This window comes from Epinephelus lanceolatus, chromosome 14, assembly GCF_041903045.1.
Source record: "Epinephelus lanceolatus isolate andai-2023 chromosome 14, ASM4190304v1, whole genome shotgun sequence".
Lineage (NCBI taxonomy): Eukaryota > Metazoa > Chordata > Actinopteri > Perciformes > Serranidae > Epinephelus > Epinephelus lanceolatus.
The window spans coordinates 25,632,365-25,648,588 of record NC_135747.1 but is presented as its reverse complement, the minus strand read 5'-3'; the positions used below and the strand labels follow the sequence as shown (position 1 = coordinate 25,648,588).

At 42.8% G+C, this 16,224-nt stretch overlaps 1 protein-coding gene across 1 annotated transcript; it reads left to right on the top strand.

The window, feature by feature from the left end:
- Positions 1–11,373: 11,373 nt before the first annotated feature.
- On the top strand, positions 11,374–15,372 carry pcdh8.1 (protocadherin 8, tandem duplication 1). Its single transcript, XM_033618064.2, has 4 exons — positions 11,374–14,179; positions 14,319–14,389; positions 14,636–14,769; positions 14,928–15,372. Exons 1-4 carry the CDS (start codon positions 11,822–11,824, stop codon positions 15,275–15,277), a joined length of 2,913 nt encoding a protein of 970 aa, XP_033473955.1. The 5' UTR covers positions 11,374–11,821; the 3' UTR covers positions 15,278–15,372.
- Positions 15,373–16,224: the final 852 nt, after the last annotated feature.

Sequence of the window (16,224 nt, the reverse complement as noted above, 5' to 3'; positions counted from 1 at the left end):
ACCTCCTCGCTTGCCGGCACAATGGCAGGCTACCCTGAGACTCAGCCCCGTAATGGAGTCCGCTATCACCAAGCACACTCCAAACATTCTTCGCACCGCAGGACTCGACGACCAGATTGGAATCCCTTAACTCCCCTCTGCACTCGGCACACAGTGGGGAAACAAAACATCCTCTAAGCTGATGCCCCTCAACATTAATCTATCTCTCTGCTCCACTCATGCACTTGTGCACATGCACGCACACATTACACACCGTGAGCATCCCTTTCAGTGCCTTTGTTGCAATTTTGCATCCTTAATTGTAGACTCTTACGAGTAAAGGCTGAAAAATAAGGCAGTGTTGTCTCTATTCTGCCATTTCCATTCTGAGAGGCTTTTGTCTGTGAATGTGTACCTTTAATATACAGTATGCACAGTGTGTGTGTGTGTGTGTGTGTGTGTGTGTGTGTCCACCCACTGTTAAATATAATGCAATTAAATGTAATAGCCCTGCAACAGGCTGTATGCTATATTTGTGAAGCTCATAACGTGTCATTTTTACTTATTGCCATAATTCTGGCTTCATATTTTGTGGTGTTATTGTACCACATTTTATATCACACTGTATTTCCTGTTGCTTTGTTCTGTTTGTGGACAAAATAACAGCTAACACACCATTCCCCCCACAAGGTGAACATACAACATCCACAGTATTATGGTAAAATAGAGGACCATTAGGTGGAAACACTCTTTTTATTGTGCTGGATTGGACTGTGATAGGTTTTTGTCATGACTCTTTTATCCTTCCTCGCTTTCTTTAGCCTCTCATATGATATGAAGCATTAGAGGGTTGAAGTGTTTCAAATGTTTATCTCCCACCTCAATGTTGCCATCTCCTGGCCTAACAGGATTAAGCAAGCCACTCGCACAGGCCTTTTCTGTTGTGGAGCAAATGGATAACTTGTGCCAAATATGTCAGAGGGAGTGATTACACCCCTCAGTGGCCAGTTGGCCCAACAGTCCGCCCCCAGTGGCCAGCCCTGTGGGGGCTGTCAGGACCAGGCAGACTGGAGCTTGGTAAGGAGCCAGTCCCACGTTTAACAGCCAGCTCCAGCCCAGCCCAAGTGTCATCTGCACCTGCCAATGGGAAACGGTTCTCACCCATCAGATAATGGCTGAGAGGAAATTGCTTCAAGGAGGCGACATCCTAGGATGGCAATATGGAGATGTGAAATATATTCAAGGAAGACGAGGAGAGGGGACCTGGTCCTTGAAAAGGCACAAATTAGCATTGACATACACATGCATACACACAGGGGCACATATAAACACACGCACACACACACACACATACAAGGAGGCTGTACTTAATCTTCTCTGCTTTGAATAATATAACCGTCCAAGAGAGAATCAAATTTATTCACAGCCTGGACTACCAAGCAAATTCTTATTTACCGCACCTGATATAGTAACAGCCAACATGCCATGGGAATATGGATCGCGAGCGTGTACATCCTCGCCACAGACGCACTGAAACAAGGACATTTCCAGCGCCAGTGTATCTACAATGACCAGTTCAGCGGTGACGTGGAAAATGAAAATCAAAGTGAAAGTTGGATAGGGATATGTCAAGTCAAATATGTGCCTGCAATCATCACACGCGGAGTATCACTGGAGGTTAATGTGCAGGCCTGCTGATCTTTTGGGGCCCTCATCCATGTAGCTTAAGGCGGTGAAATTCAATATGAAGCATGAAATGTGAAGTAGTCATCATAATTGGATTGAAAACCACAGTGGATCCTTTACCAATACAAAGTATAAAGCGCACACCAAGGCCGCACTTCACACTCGGAGGAGGGGAGCTGATTTCCAGTAGAATCCAATTGTTTGGTGCACTATTTTGAGGTTGCTCATCTGCGCTCTAATTAGCCTGTTAGATCCTCAGTCAGGACTGCGTGTTCCCTCAAACAGGTGGCTGAAACATTAATTCATCATTTATTAGTGGGAGAGTTAATGATCTGTGTCTGTGCAAGGACTATTTTGTGAAAACCTGCACATGCTTTCAGGATTTATTATTGCTTGCAAGTCATCTATCTGATGGCAAAGTTTCAACCTGTAGATGGCACTCTCATCCCTGGTTTTAATCCAAACCTTAAGGGTCGACTCCCCATTTTGAAATGACTGGCCTCAATTCCGAAAACCTGTTCTGCTTTGTTTGTCATTATGAACCTTTAGCAGGATGTTTTGTTAACGGTGGTGAGACAGGATTTAGTGCTTTTTTTTTCGCTCAGTGCCTAAATTATAATGACAAATAGTCTTGTTTGCAGCAGTAGCATACCTGATAATACATATGGTCAAAGCTTATTCAAAAATGCTTATGCATAATGAAGTGCAGCTAGCAACTGTTGTTCCAATCGTTCTCAGGCAGCGAGCATTAGTTACACAGTGGGGAATGGTTGGAGTTGAGTGGGGGTAGAGGAACCTCAGCCAAACATGATTTGTCTCTGAATACTAATGCCTCTTTTGATCTGCCTCGGCTTTTAGGAGATTTAAACAACAAAATCTGTCTTTCCAAATTTCTTAATAGACTCAGCCTTTTGTGGCCAACATGAAAAAATCCTAGAAACATGTTTACACTGCATCCATATTAATGTTCTGGATTTGTTTAAAACATGTAGAGTCCACTGAGATCTTATTACGGGGAAACCCTGTATTATTCATGCCTGGCCCTAATAGACTAATTAATTTATCATAAAATAGTACGGCAGTTTTATGATTTTCTTATGTTATGCATTTATTTCCATAATTGAGCTTTGTTTTACAAATATATCTTTTTAAGTTGCTCCTCACATGTCCTAAATTCAGATGCTGTGCAAAACAGATTTCATCCCTCCTGAAATGATCTGAATGCATTCATTACAGAGCTGAGGCGAACTAACAGGAAGAAAAAAACAATTAGACCTAATAACATCAAAGCTACGAGCACCTATGTGATTTATATGGCCCTAAAAGCTATTTAGGAGCATATTGTGACAGAATGTGAAGTGTGATTAGGGACAGTATGTTAAACATTTGGCCAGTTGTAATCAGTTGGAGAGCTGTGAGGATGAGCTGTGGTTGGGGGGTTATCTGTGCCTGTAGCGCCGCGGGAGGTGCCAAAAGCAACAGAGACCACTAGCCAGTCTGAGCATTTGGCACCTCCACAGCTGCTGCTTCACATGCTTCCACCCTCTCGTTTCACCAAAGGCCAACACCAAGCACGGGATAATCTTGTTTTATCTGCCTTTCAGACAGCCCAAATGGCCGAGATTAAACCCTCCACATGACCCTCACGGCCAGAGCAGTGACATGTATACCCCCAGTTTATTAGAGCACCTAAGGTTAAAGTGAGATGAGGAAACTGATAAGAGGCTGGCCTGTAAATGGCTTTCCAGCCTTAGCAGGAAAAAAAGTCAGTGCCTATCTAAATTTAATAAACGCTGTGTCATGAATACAAGTCTATCTTGCTTCAAGGTTGTATTGTTATCAGAGCCTATTTAGGTATGTAGCAGCAGGGATTGCCTTTAAATTATTAAATGGCCGGGTACCAGAATATTTATTGTTTAAATCTGAATCAGAATCAGTATCATTGCCGGGTAGGTTTGCACATAAGAGGAATCTGTCTTGCTGGTTTGGTGGAAAGTCAGAGACATAACATGAAATAGAAAAATATACTATAGAAAACTTTAAACAGTATAAGACACATGTGAAAATATGTTTTTAAAATAGATGAGCTGCATAGCATAACAGAGATTTGCATATGTGCAGTAGTATGATCAGTTTTCAACCAAACTTTGTGTATATCCTCCTGAGACCTCAGCTTCTGTTTGGTACACATATTAAATGTCTGCAAGCTGTTTGGGATCAGCAGAACCTGATAAGTATGACTAAACAGGAAGTAGTTTTAGGAAAAAAAGGACATTGTCATATGAGGACATTGGGTTTGTTTTTATTAGTCACAGTGTGTATAGAACTATAAAAGTGTGTATTTCAATATCTGAACGTTGTTGTGCAAAAACTATGTGGCAAATAATGCAACAGGTCTAAAACTCTTGTGCTTTGTTTGTTTTGTAACCCTGGATGAATTGTCCTTGTGTCATACTCCAAGCAAGGCATGTCCTTTTGTCTGTAAGAGACAGTCCGTCACAGCTATTTGGTTCCAACATCCTCAAACAAGATGATAATGAAGTCCCAATGTCCTCAAACAAGGCCACATTTAAGTCCTGAGATGAGTACTTCCTAATTAACAGTGTCTTGGAAAATTGGTCAAATTTGTTGCCATATCAAACTACAAATATTATTAATCATACATAAACTAATTTCAACCATAGTATCTGATCAGGTTTTGGACCTTGTCCACTTTTGTGTCAGGATTTGGCTGCAGACTGACTTGGCAGAGATGGCTGCCATCTTGTTTTGAATAAGGACAACAGGTCTAAGTCAAGCAGAATAAATTATAAGGTGCAGGAAACCCAAAAAGTGATCTCAGGAGGATACATTCTTTTAAATATAATTAAAGGGGCACTATGTCCATTTTTAAAATTCATACCTGCTATTTCTATGACAGTAAATCAATCAATCAATTTTATTCAGACCAATATCACAAATCACAATTTTCCTCAGAGGGCTTTACAGCATACGACATCCCTCTGTCCTTTGGACCCTCACAGTGGATAAGGAAAAACTCCCCCCAAAAAACCCGGGGGAAAAAATGGTAGAAACCTCAGGAAGAGCAACTGAGGAGGGATCCCTCTTCCAGGACAGACAGACATGCAATAGATGTCGTACAGAACACCAAAAATAAGCATGAGCAACTCTTCCCCAAATCCAAAAGTGAGAGTGCTAAAATTCAAATTTGTGATGTCATCGGGTGTAAACTCTGGAGCTGCTCCACTGACAATGAATTGGTAAACATGGTAAAAATGACACTGAGAGCACCCAGGGGAATCTTGGGTACATTTTCTGTTTCACAACCGAGAACACTACAATGGAATAAATCTCGTTTGGGTATAAACAAGAAAACAAACATTCTGTGGGTCCACAAAATCCGTCTCCCGTTCATTGTCTATGGAGCAGCTCCAGACTTGTGACATCACAAGTTTGAGACTTACTTCTCTGGTTTCTGGCTCAGAGAGAGTGAGAAGCTCATGTTCATAAATATTACTTAAACTTTCCAAGGCAATTGAGGTAACATATTAAAATTCTTAATTTAGATGGCATTCCCCTTTAAATCCTTTTGGCACAGCAGGAGAGTGTATAAACCTTTCAATCATGCAAATGGAATGACCCGGGCTGAGTGAGTTTCTCCAATATTTAAACTATAGTATATGCAGTATTTGTGACAGCCTGCAACACCTGTGATTACTAGATTGTCACAACTGTCATTTTCAGTAAATGGTGTTATATGTAACACCGCAGCATCTGTTGTTGTCTTTAACTTGAGCCAGGATATGAAAACAAAGCAGATTATTGTTTTCAGTCTGTGTCATGTTTTATGCATAATAGCTTGTTTATGCATAATGCTCATTCGCTGTTTGGTCTCTGTACATACCTGTATGCATGTGGCTCTGCCCTGTATCTGTGTCAGTGGTGTATTCGCAGGTATATTTGTGTATTTTTTTATGACAGAATGGATCCAACTCGCAGACACAACTCTAACGCTCCCAGTTCACCTGTTGATCACTATAACCAGATATTTTGACATCGCTATAAAAATCCTCGCAGTAACCTCGGGAAGACTGACAAAATTAGACTGTAAAACATGCAAAATTGAAAACAATAAACATATCAAAAATAGCATGTTTATAAAAAGCTTTTTTAGCATCTTTACTGTATCTCAAAGTACTTTACTGGGAGCTGGAAACCTGGAAACTATGAAAATGAGAAAAACCTGGCTGACAGTTTTCTAGCAGTGGGTGACATGGTGGCTGTTATCCAAAAGGTGGGCCTTTGAGACATTTGTTCCCAGTGGCATATGCCAGGATTACTGCTCCCAGTGTCACCAAATGCTTTTCCTGCCTTCCTACCTGGTGGCGTGCGAGATGGAGAATCTTCAAAAGGCCTTCAAATGATGTCAAAGCCCCGGCTGACATCGGACTGATTTCTGACCATTGTTATGATTACTGTTATGTTGGCTGCCAGGGCAAGATTAACAATATTCTTACCATTAATTAAAATCACCTCAGTGAGGGAACAGATGGCCAAACCCATTAATCTGCTGTAATGCTCTTACTGTCACCACACACGTCTTAATCAAGCCGTGATCTGCATTAATCACCTGACTTAAGTGACAAACAAGTATCACTCCTGTGTTAGCCGGGCTTTGTTTGTGGTGAAGGCCTCTGGTGACCTTGTAGTGATGTATTGATCAGAGAAATACTTGGGACACGAGTAGGCGGTGTTAGATATTGAGGCAGTTAGCTGGAACACAATGTAGGATACATGAAGAAAATCACAAATGAGCAAGACTTGGCTACCTGCTCAGCAGCTGTTTTAATCATTATGTCTGCACTTTAATTTTAGACTGAAATATTTTCATCCGCAGCTGCTCAGCTGTTACCTTGAAACCACTGCCACACAAAGTGGTAAGTGCGTGATAAGATTAAAGCATAATCCTCTTAGTGGCAAACAACTAATTTGGCTAATAATTCTGCATTACCTTCTGACTCCTCATAGCCACAAAATCCTGGATTTCAACACCCAACCAGCATGGGCCTGTTGTGCTGAAGGCTTTGTGTGTCTGGTAATGGCAGAAAAGTATCTTATGTTTGATCCCCCCCGGCTGAGTGTTCATATGTTCAGCATGATCTTGTTTTTATTAAAACAGAGATATACAGCGAAAAGCAAACAAGAAATGAGCAGATAATGAGATATGGAGGCAGCATTTCTTGTTTACACTCAACGCAACATCAGAAGATTCCTCACTCGTTGCTGAGCACCACATGTGATGACGCGATGCCGTCGCACTTCCGAGACTTAACGATTTTAAATTGTACTGGCCTGCTTAGCGTACAGCCCAGAATACCACTTGATTTAATGGTTTGCAACATAATACAGACCTCAGCATTCAGGAGAAGAAAGAAAAAAAAACACTTGTTGGTTTGATGCCTTGTGGATTTGTGAGCAAACTCTTAACACTTCTGCTGTAATGTGGTGCGACTGAAGCACGTTCCAAGTTCAATATATAAACACAGCAGCTTTCAATGGCATGCATTATAAATTGGCTTACTCTGCTGCAAAGTGTTTTAGCAGTTTGTTATTGTTTTGTGTTCATGCCGCTCTGGTGTTCTTGCCAAGAATATAGCAGGCAACATTATCTGAAAAGGAAATCAATTTTTACATTTATATATACTAAATGTGGCCAGCCCCATCTGAACCTGAGCTGTGCTTTTATTATTGGATCTCTGTGCCAGCCATTCATTGGCTGAAACAAACGCCATGTTGGTACAAGAGCAACTAATTTGGTTAATAATTCAACATTATCTCCTGACTCCTAATAGCCTCTAAATCCATAACAAACACCATGTTGGTACAGGAGCACCTTAGGCCAAAGATCAAAGATAAACTTTGTGGTTGTATCATCTGATCTGCAGCCATACGTCTAGGATACTCAGATGAAGAGACTGCTCACCATCTTGTGGTTTGTTGGATCAGATGGAACATGTAGTGAGGATGAACTGGCAATGTCTGGCTGAAGCCACTGTAACTATCTTTATCTTCCGCCTCCGGAAGAATTTATCATGCATCCCAGGAGACGCTGGGGACATGGAATCCGTGTGGGCCATGTTCAGAGCCCCCCATCGTGGAGGCGGCTGCTCAGAGTTGTGGTCAGAAGGTTGTAGGGAGCCTGTCATGGCGCCAACCTCACCAGAGAAGCCACTGAAGAGGCCTTTAAGCTTGAGAAGGAGGCTTGAATGGCCCAGGGCTTTCCTGGAGCAGCAGAGAGGTACCAGGAGGCTAGAAGGGCTGCAGCTTCGGGTGAAATGGAGCGTTGGATTGACAGGAGAATTGGTGTGGTGTCAGCAGTAATGTGAGTGTTGGGTCGGACCTTTGAGGTGAAGCGGGAGCTGAGCCAGAAGGCAAAGCTTTTGATTTACAAGTTGAACTGTGTTCCAACTCACCTATGGTTTGAGCTTTGGGTAATGACAGAGAGAATAGGTGGTGAAAATGAGTTGGTGAGTCTTAAAGATGTCTGGGTTCACTCTTAGAACCACACACTTTTGCCACCCAGATTAGTGTGTATATGCAGGTTTATTAAGAGACCAGTGCTGTGTACAGGGCCTTGCGCAAGTTTGCTTTTCTGTGTGTCATGTTCAACTTCACTAATAGGAAAACAGGGTCAGTAAACAGTAGAAAGCAGGAGGAGGCCAGTGTAAATGTTACAGTTGTTACCTCTTTTTTATATCTGTTGCTTACTTAGTCTCGCTTTAAAATCACTGCAGACCAATTTGGAAAGATGTTCGAGTGCTGCTTGGATGGAGACGGATGGAATTAGTGGCAGCACATCATTGCATCACGCTGGAAAAGGGGCAGAAATTAACGCTTTCACGCGGATGACATGTTTCAATCACTGCCAAACGAAACCAGTTGCAGCTGGAGCCAATAAACACCCACAAGAACTGCAGAATGAATACCGATAACCTTTCCCATTAAAGACAAAAGCCAGATGTTAGTGGGCGTTAGTGGGGTTTTTCGTCCAGTGGGAAATAGGCTTTAGAGATGGGCCAAGGAGCTCAGACATCTTGAGGGAGCTCTGAGTAGAGCCAGTTGAAGAGGTTTGGGCATCTGGTCAGAACGCCTCCTGGGCACCCTCCTCTTTTCTTTTTTTTTTTTTTAACAGGGTATGTCCAAGTGGTGAGAGACCCCGGAGTAGACCCAGAACATGCTGGAGAGATTATATCTCACATCTGGCAGCTCAGGATCCCTCTGGAGGAGCTGGAAAACGTTGCTAAGGAGAGGGACATCTGGAGTATACTTCCTTAGCTTGCTGCCACCATGACCTGGCCCAGAAACGTGACAGGAAATGTACGGATGGGTGGTGATATATTGGATATATGTAAGCAAAATTGGGCTTGTGTAACACTTTAATTATGGCTTATCACCTCTTGCTGACACAGTATCACAACGATCTCTGGTCTTCGTGGCTGTTGTGTGCCTTTTCACACCTCCCTGTATGTGCCCACTTGGGGGCTCAGACAGATTGAACTGAAACTTTTGTGAGGTGTCAAGAGCCCTTTGAAGAGCCATAGACGCCTTTTAATCAGCAGACGCTAATCACCCATATGGTTGACAAAGGTCTGGTTGACTCATGCTCTTTTGTTATCACTATGGGAGCTGTTGCGTGTGTGTGTGTGTGTGTGTGTGTTATTTGAGGTGGGAGGGAAAATCATTCAGTGGAGTTTATTCTCCTGACTTCTTTGTTCTTCTGACTTCCAAGGCTCTTGTTTTAGAACTATTGTTGAAAAGGGTAAATTAAGTGCATTTGAGTGTTTATTACAATACAGATGGTCTTGATTATACAGGCAGATTTTCCCTCGAACACGGCGCTACTGATATTCTATGTGTAATTAACATCGTGGGTGTCCAAAAACACAACACTAATCAAATGACACTTGTCTGGCTTTGTGGGTTTCCCTCACCACATTATACTTAAATTCCTCCCCCGCTATTTGAACAGATGAGACGGTGTCTACAGCTGTACAACAGAAAGAGTGATTTGTGCTTTTCCTTATTTTGTAAATAATTTATGGGCCGTTTTAATATGGATAGATAGATTGTGAGAGAAAAAGCTAAAGAAATAAATATTTATGACTTCATAGTTTGGGTTTCATTAAGCTGAAATGTCAGGGTAAGGATATTTATTGGGCTGTGTGATTATAATATATAGTTATGTGTGAATATCAATGAAAGTCATCAAACTCTAGGATGCTCCATTATTAAATGTTTTCTTGAGTTTTGTATTTTGCATTTCCTACCTAGTAAAAGTACTTCACTGAAATATCTTTGCTTGATTATTCCCATTTTATGTCATATTATACTTCGATTCATCTACATTTCAGAGGGATTTATTGCACTGCTTTCCAGCTGCTAGAAGAAAATGTTGGCATTGTGCATGTCTGCAAACCACAAATACGACATTTGCACGTTTCACACTTATATCAATGTCTCTAAAGTGACAGAACACATGAGCTGACTTTGTCATCCACAGGTGGAGGGGATGGTGGATGTGTGTCACCGAGGCGAGACGCCTGCCAAGCTACAAACCACTGCAGACTGTTGTTGAAGACCAACAAACAAACACAAAATGGTTGTGTTGTAGTGAGTCACTGCTCTGTTTGCGGCGGCTTTTTAGGCACCAAACGTGGGTGTTTTGTTGCAACCCATTGCTGTTTCTTCAGCACACACAGTGCAATGAAAAGTGGTTGTTTTCTTATTGAGATGTTGCTGTGTTTCCTGCAGGGACAGTGCCCCCCATACCAGGTTCTTTCAAGCCAAAACATGATCTTTTCATAACCAAAGCCACGTGGTTTTTGTACCAGTCACATGTTAACTGCACTACACTATAACACGCAAATGCAATTATTCATCTATTTATTTACCCTTTATTTAACCAGGAAGCCCCTTTGAGATTGATATCCCTTTGACAAGATAGACCTGGGCAAGGTAGCAGCCAATCAAAACACATTTTAAAATGCAACACATACAACATATAATACAAAAATCCACAATAAAACAACAACTATTCAAACACAAGCACATGTCTCACCACATTCTTTAATCATGGTTTGCAGAACAATGCCAACATGTTTTCTGCCATGTGGATTGTGCACTTTTTACTCCACTACATTCACCTGACAGCTATTGATTAGTTAGATGATAAAGTTAATATGTAATGCATTGTTATAGATTTAACAACCCAGGAATATATAAAATGCCTCCACCTTGATTAACTACATCAAAATGCTGCTTAGGTACTAATAAATGCAATCCAGTATTTTGATCTATAATACAACACTGTGAAAGCAGTCATTATGTATTATTAGTGCTTTTATATTTAATATTTTAAGTACATTTAGCTAATGATTCTTGTAGCCTGCTTATACTTAAGTTGTTTTTTTAATGCTGTAGTATTTCTATATTGTGGTATCGGTGCTTTGACTGAAAGAAAATAATTTGAGAACTTCTTCCACTGCTGCTTTTTACCACTCACACCTTACTTTTTTTAAGTTCAGCAAAACAAAACTATTTTTAGTGTGCCAATGTTTCTCACAAGTCTCTGATGTTGTGAATGCTTTTAAATTGTTGCAAATTATTTATTTTAATTACATTTTTATGGGCATGTGAAGTTTCCCTCCTGCTTTCCCACCACAGTTTCTGCATAATTACCTGTAACTAACTGACTGACTAACAATCAGTTCAGCTTCCTATGATGGCACCTATAGTCTTATTAAACGCCCTGCTGTCCTCTAAGTGTTTTAGTCACTTAATTAATTACCGTGTGCAGATTTATTTAAGTCACATTGTTATCAGCCCTTCTAAAGCTCCACAATCAGTTTATCCAATAAACCATTTGCTTCCCCCCAAAAGTGACCAGCAGTTTGCTGCAGAGCCAAACGCTCCCCTGTTGGTGGACCACTGGAAGGCCATTGGTCGATGGGGGCAGGCTATTTGCATATACCGGGGCTTATAGTCCCACAGCAAAGTCAGAATTTAACACAGTTGTGACTCGACCTGTCACAGCACAGAGGTGGATTACTTGCATCATTTATGACTCTTTTGAGCGGCACTTTTTTAACCCTTTAACATGGGATTTTGCAGGATTGCAGCGCTGTGCTTAGTGCTTTCTTTGTTTTTACAATATGCTCAGTGTACAACTACAAGGTATGTCACCTATGAAGAGGATGCTCCCGGGACAGAGATTGGAAACCTGTCCCAAGATTTAAAGATTGATCCAGCTGATGACCCGGACACATCTTTCCGCTTCATGCAGGAAAACAACTCATCTGTGATTGACATGAGAGAAATTGACGGACTTGTGAGTGTTGCAGAGATAATCGACAGGGAGCAGCTCTGCCCCAGGTCCCCGCGCTGCTTCATCACCTTCGACGTCGTGGCCTTCTCCAAAGAAAAGTTTCAACTCATCCACGTGGAGATCGAGGTGAAAGACATCAACGATCACGCTCCTTATTTTGCGCGCAACGAGACAAAGTTGGAGATAGTGGAGAATGTCCCGCTGTACTCCAGATTCCCTCTGCAGATTGCTCTCGACCAGGACGTGGGTGAAAACTACATTCAGAGCTACAACATTTCCCCCTGTAGTCATTTTGCCATTGCGGTGCGCGATCGGGAGGATGGAGTGAAGTTTGCAGAGCTGGTGCTGGTGAGGGAGCTCGACAGGGAGGTGGAGGACTCCTATACAATCGAGGTGACTGCAAGTGATGGAGGAGTGCCTGCAAAGTCCGGGTCTATGACTGTTAACATCAGCGTGCTGGACTTTAATGACAACAGCCCGACGTTTGAGCACAGCTCGCTGAAAGTTGAGCTGAACGAGGATTCTCCGGTGGGTCACCGGGTCCTCAAAGTGCACGCGTTTGACCCAGACGACGGTGCCAACGGCGAGGTGACGTACGCGTTTGCAGACGGGCTATCACCAGAAACGGGGCGCATTTTCCACATCGACCCTTACTCCGGGGACGTGACCTTGAAAGCGCTGGTTGACTTTGAGAAAAGGAGGTCATACGAGCTGCACATCAAAGCCTCGGACTCAGGCGCGAACTCTGTCACGTCCACCTGCAAAGTTATGATCGACATCGTGGACGTGAATGACAATGCACCTGAGATCAGCATCAAACCGATGACTTCCAGCAGTGACGGAGTCGCGTACATCACCGAGGCTGCAGCCGCGGAGAGCTTCGTGGCTCTGATCAGCACCTCGGACAGAGACTCTGGCTCCAACGGGTACGTGCGCATCAGCCTGCTCGGGCACGAGCATTTCACCCTCCAGCAGGCATATGGGGACTCCTTCATGATTGTTACCAGCACTACTTTAGACAGAGAGAAGATCCCAGAGTACAACCTGACTGTCATTGCAGAGGACCTGGGAAGCCCACCCTTCAAAACTGTCAGGCAGTACACCATCCGTGTCACAGATGAGAATGACAACCCCCCTCTCTTCAGTAAGACATTTTATGAAGTTTCAGTGCTGGAAAATAACATCCCAGGTTCATATGTGACCACTGTTGTCGCCCGAGACCCTGATGTGGGGAAGAATGCCAAAGTCTCATACAAACTCTTAGATTCAGAGGTGCCAGGTGGATCCCCAGTGTCCACTTATGTCTCTGTGGATTCACTCTCAGGGTCTTTGTATTCTTTGAGGTCTTTTGATTATGAGACTCTGCAGCTGGTTGAGCTGGTCATCCAAGCTGAGGACAGAGGTTCCCCCTCTCTTTCAAGCACATCCACAATTAGAATTAGAGTTGTGGATCTGAATGACAATTATCCATACTTCACCTTTCCTGTCCTTGTAAATGACTCTGCTGATATCCCTCTGCCTTTTAATGCACCTGCCGGCTATCTTGCCCTTCGCGTCTCAGCTGAGGACGAGGATGAGGGAGTGAATGGTGAGCTCTCTTACCAAATCGTGCAAGGTGACCCGCAGCTTTTCGCAATAAACAAAGACACTGGAGAAATTGCTTTAAAACAATGGCTGACATCTGAAATTGGAGACGTGCTGGAAATGAAAATCGCCGTGAGCGACAATGGCAGGTCCCCGCTTTCCAGCAGTGCCACCATTAGGTTTGTCGTCTCAGACACACAGCCCTCCGAAGACCAAGTCGTCATTGTGTTGCGGTCAAGTGATGAAGAAGGCTTCGGCTTGGACGGCTCGCTAATTGTCATTATTATGCTCGGCGGGGGATGTGCATTGTTGCTGATTGCAATAGTGGTTGTTGTTGTGACATGCAAACTCAGCCGTGGGGGGAGAAACCAGGGCTCCAAGAGAGAAGTGTGTCGCAGCCTCTTCGACGGCAGGCCCATGCCCATGCTGGGCCCAGCAGAACCAAACATATACACCGGCCAGCGAGGCTTCTTTCACGAGAGAGCCTCTTCCTCTCTGGATGGTTCCTGCCTGTATGAGGAGAGGAGTGGGGACTCAGAGACAAAGGTGAGTCAACTACAAGAGTAGGCAATTTTTTTTCATCTATTTATTTTCATATGCATATGATGTTCCCAAGTGCTGCCTTGATCTTTGTGCCAGAAATGGAAACTAAGCTCTGTGCTGTCATTTGTGTTTGTTCTCTTAGATGTTCCTGCCCTCCAAGCATTTCCAAGCAACATCTGTGTGGCAAGGTGACAAATACTGCTTGCAAGTGAGGTAAGACAACTACATGTAATTTCTTTTCTCAGATAGGATAAGCTTTATTCACAGTCGAATCTGTCTGTACTCAGAGGATACTTAACATGCACCGTGCATGCATTTTGTTGCTCGTGGCATTCCAGTGGAATGAGGTTAGATAGGTTGCAGAGAGTGTGTGTGAAAAAAAAACCCAACAAGATATCAATAATCAAGCTAATGTGGTGCAGTGGTGGCTCATACTGTATCTGTTGATTGTATTTGCAGTGGCATTGGCAACAGCGACCAGCTGAGCGTGAAGGACAGCGGTAAAGGGGACAGTGACTTTAATGACAGCGACTCTGATATCAGTGGCGATGGAGGCAAAAAGAACTTCAGCACCTTCCAGCCAAGGCTAAAAAGTGAGTTTTCCACTCGGAAGTTTTGAAGTTTTGACATCACGCACTGCTGAATTAAACATAAATATTCCCCAGAATGACATAAATGATATATGGTGGTAATGTAATACCTGCATCACCAATTCCTCATCCTTATTTTATCCATTTCGCTTTTATTTCAGGTTCATCCAATGCTGCGAACAGCTTGTCTGTGGATTGCCCAGGCACATATTGTGCTGTGCCACCCCAGAGCTATAGAGGACCCAGAGACAATGCATACACAATAGGCTTCTCCCCGGTACCAGTCTTCAATAATCCTCATGGCTATCCTCACTTTTGGAAGGACTCTGGTTATGGTACAAATCGCCCCAAATCGAGGAGCAGCATGCAGACCTTCTCTAGAACCGGAACCCTGCCTTCTTACTTCCCCCAGCAGCAGCGTGACACTAGTGTTGGAGATGCTGACATCCACAGCCAGGGTCCAAATATTGTCACTGTGGCCACGGCGTTAGAGGTTGCAACTATCTTTTAACTGAGATGTATCTGGAGAATGTAAATATTTGTAAAACGGGCTGTTGCTACACAGTCAACAGGTGTATATATTTCTTTAGATGAGAGGAATTATTATAAAACCTATTATGTTTATTCCTGTTAGATTTTTTCGGTATTCTGTATTATATGATGCACACTGCTGTTTCTTTTTCCAATAAAAATGTGATTGATATCATAAAAAAGAGTTATTTATTCAACAATCTTCTCAAATGTGACAATTTAACGAAAATAGAGAGATCAGACAATGCATCGATTCAACGGAGAAATATTGCATCTTGAAGATTAAATATCGTTCCCTTGCCAGTTGAGACTCCACTCTGAATTGGTAAACATGTAGAACTCTCCCTCCAGTTTGAATCTACATGATCAAGACTCCAGTCAGCGATGATCAGATGTAAAATCTCAAGCTGCTGCATTACCTGGGAGACTGGCTTTGAAGACTCCTAGGTTGCGCGGTTGAGTTTCTTGCATGCAAATGAGAGAGTAGAGCCGGTACTCAAGTGGAAAATAAAGTATAAACCATTATTCCCACAAAATCATGCGCGGTGCTGTCACACCTGCTTCGACTCTTCTAAATAATTTACATCACTTTACACAACACAGTACAGCACATATTAGGTCGCTCGGCAAATCCCTGACAGTCATTTGTTGCTGTGAGGGGCGGGTGTTTAGCTCTTGTATGTTGACTTAAAATGGGACAAAATATACTCTGGATAAAATGCAACTCTTCCTCTGTGCACTCTGACATTGATCAAGCACTTGTTTGCCTAGCTGTACTGTCCTATTTGCAGAACAGGTCACTTTTATTAAGTTCAATTCAACCATATGTAGGGCAAGTGCAAGCTGTCGCTGGTCAGAAATGATTTATTGATGAAACATTAAGTGTAAAAACCACAACCAACACATACAAACATCACCCTGACTACT

Coding starts and splice junctions, on each gene's coding strand:
- pcdh8.1 (XM_033618064.2), top strand. CDS start 11,822: ATGGGATTTTGCAGGATTGCAGCGCTGTGCTTAGTGCTTTCTTTGTTT. Junction 14,180..14,318: donor GTGGGGACTCAGAGACAAAG/GTGAGTCAACTA, acceptor TTGTTCTCTTAG/ATGTTCCTGCCCTCCAAGCA. Junction 14,770..14,927: donor CTTCCAGCCAAGGCTAAAAA/GTGAGTTTTCCA, acceptor CTTTTATTTCAG/GTTCATCCAATGCTGCGAAC.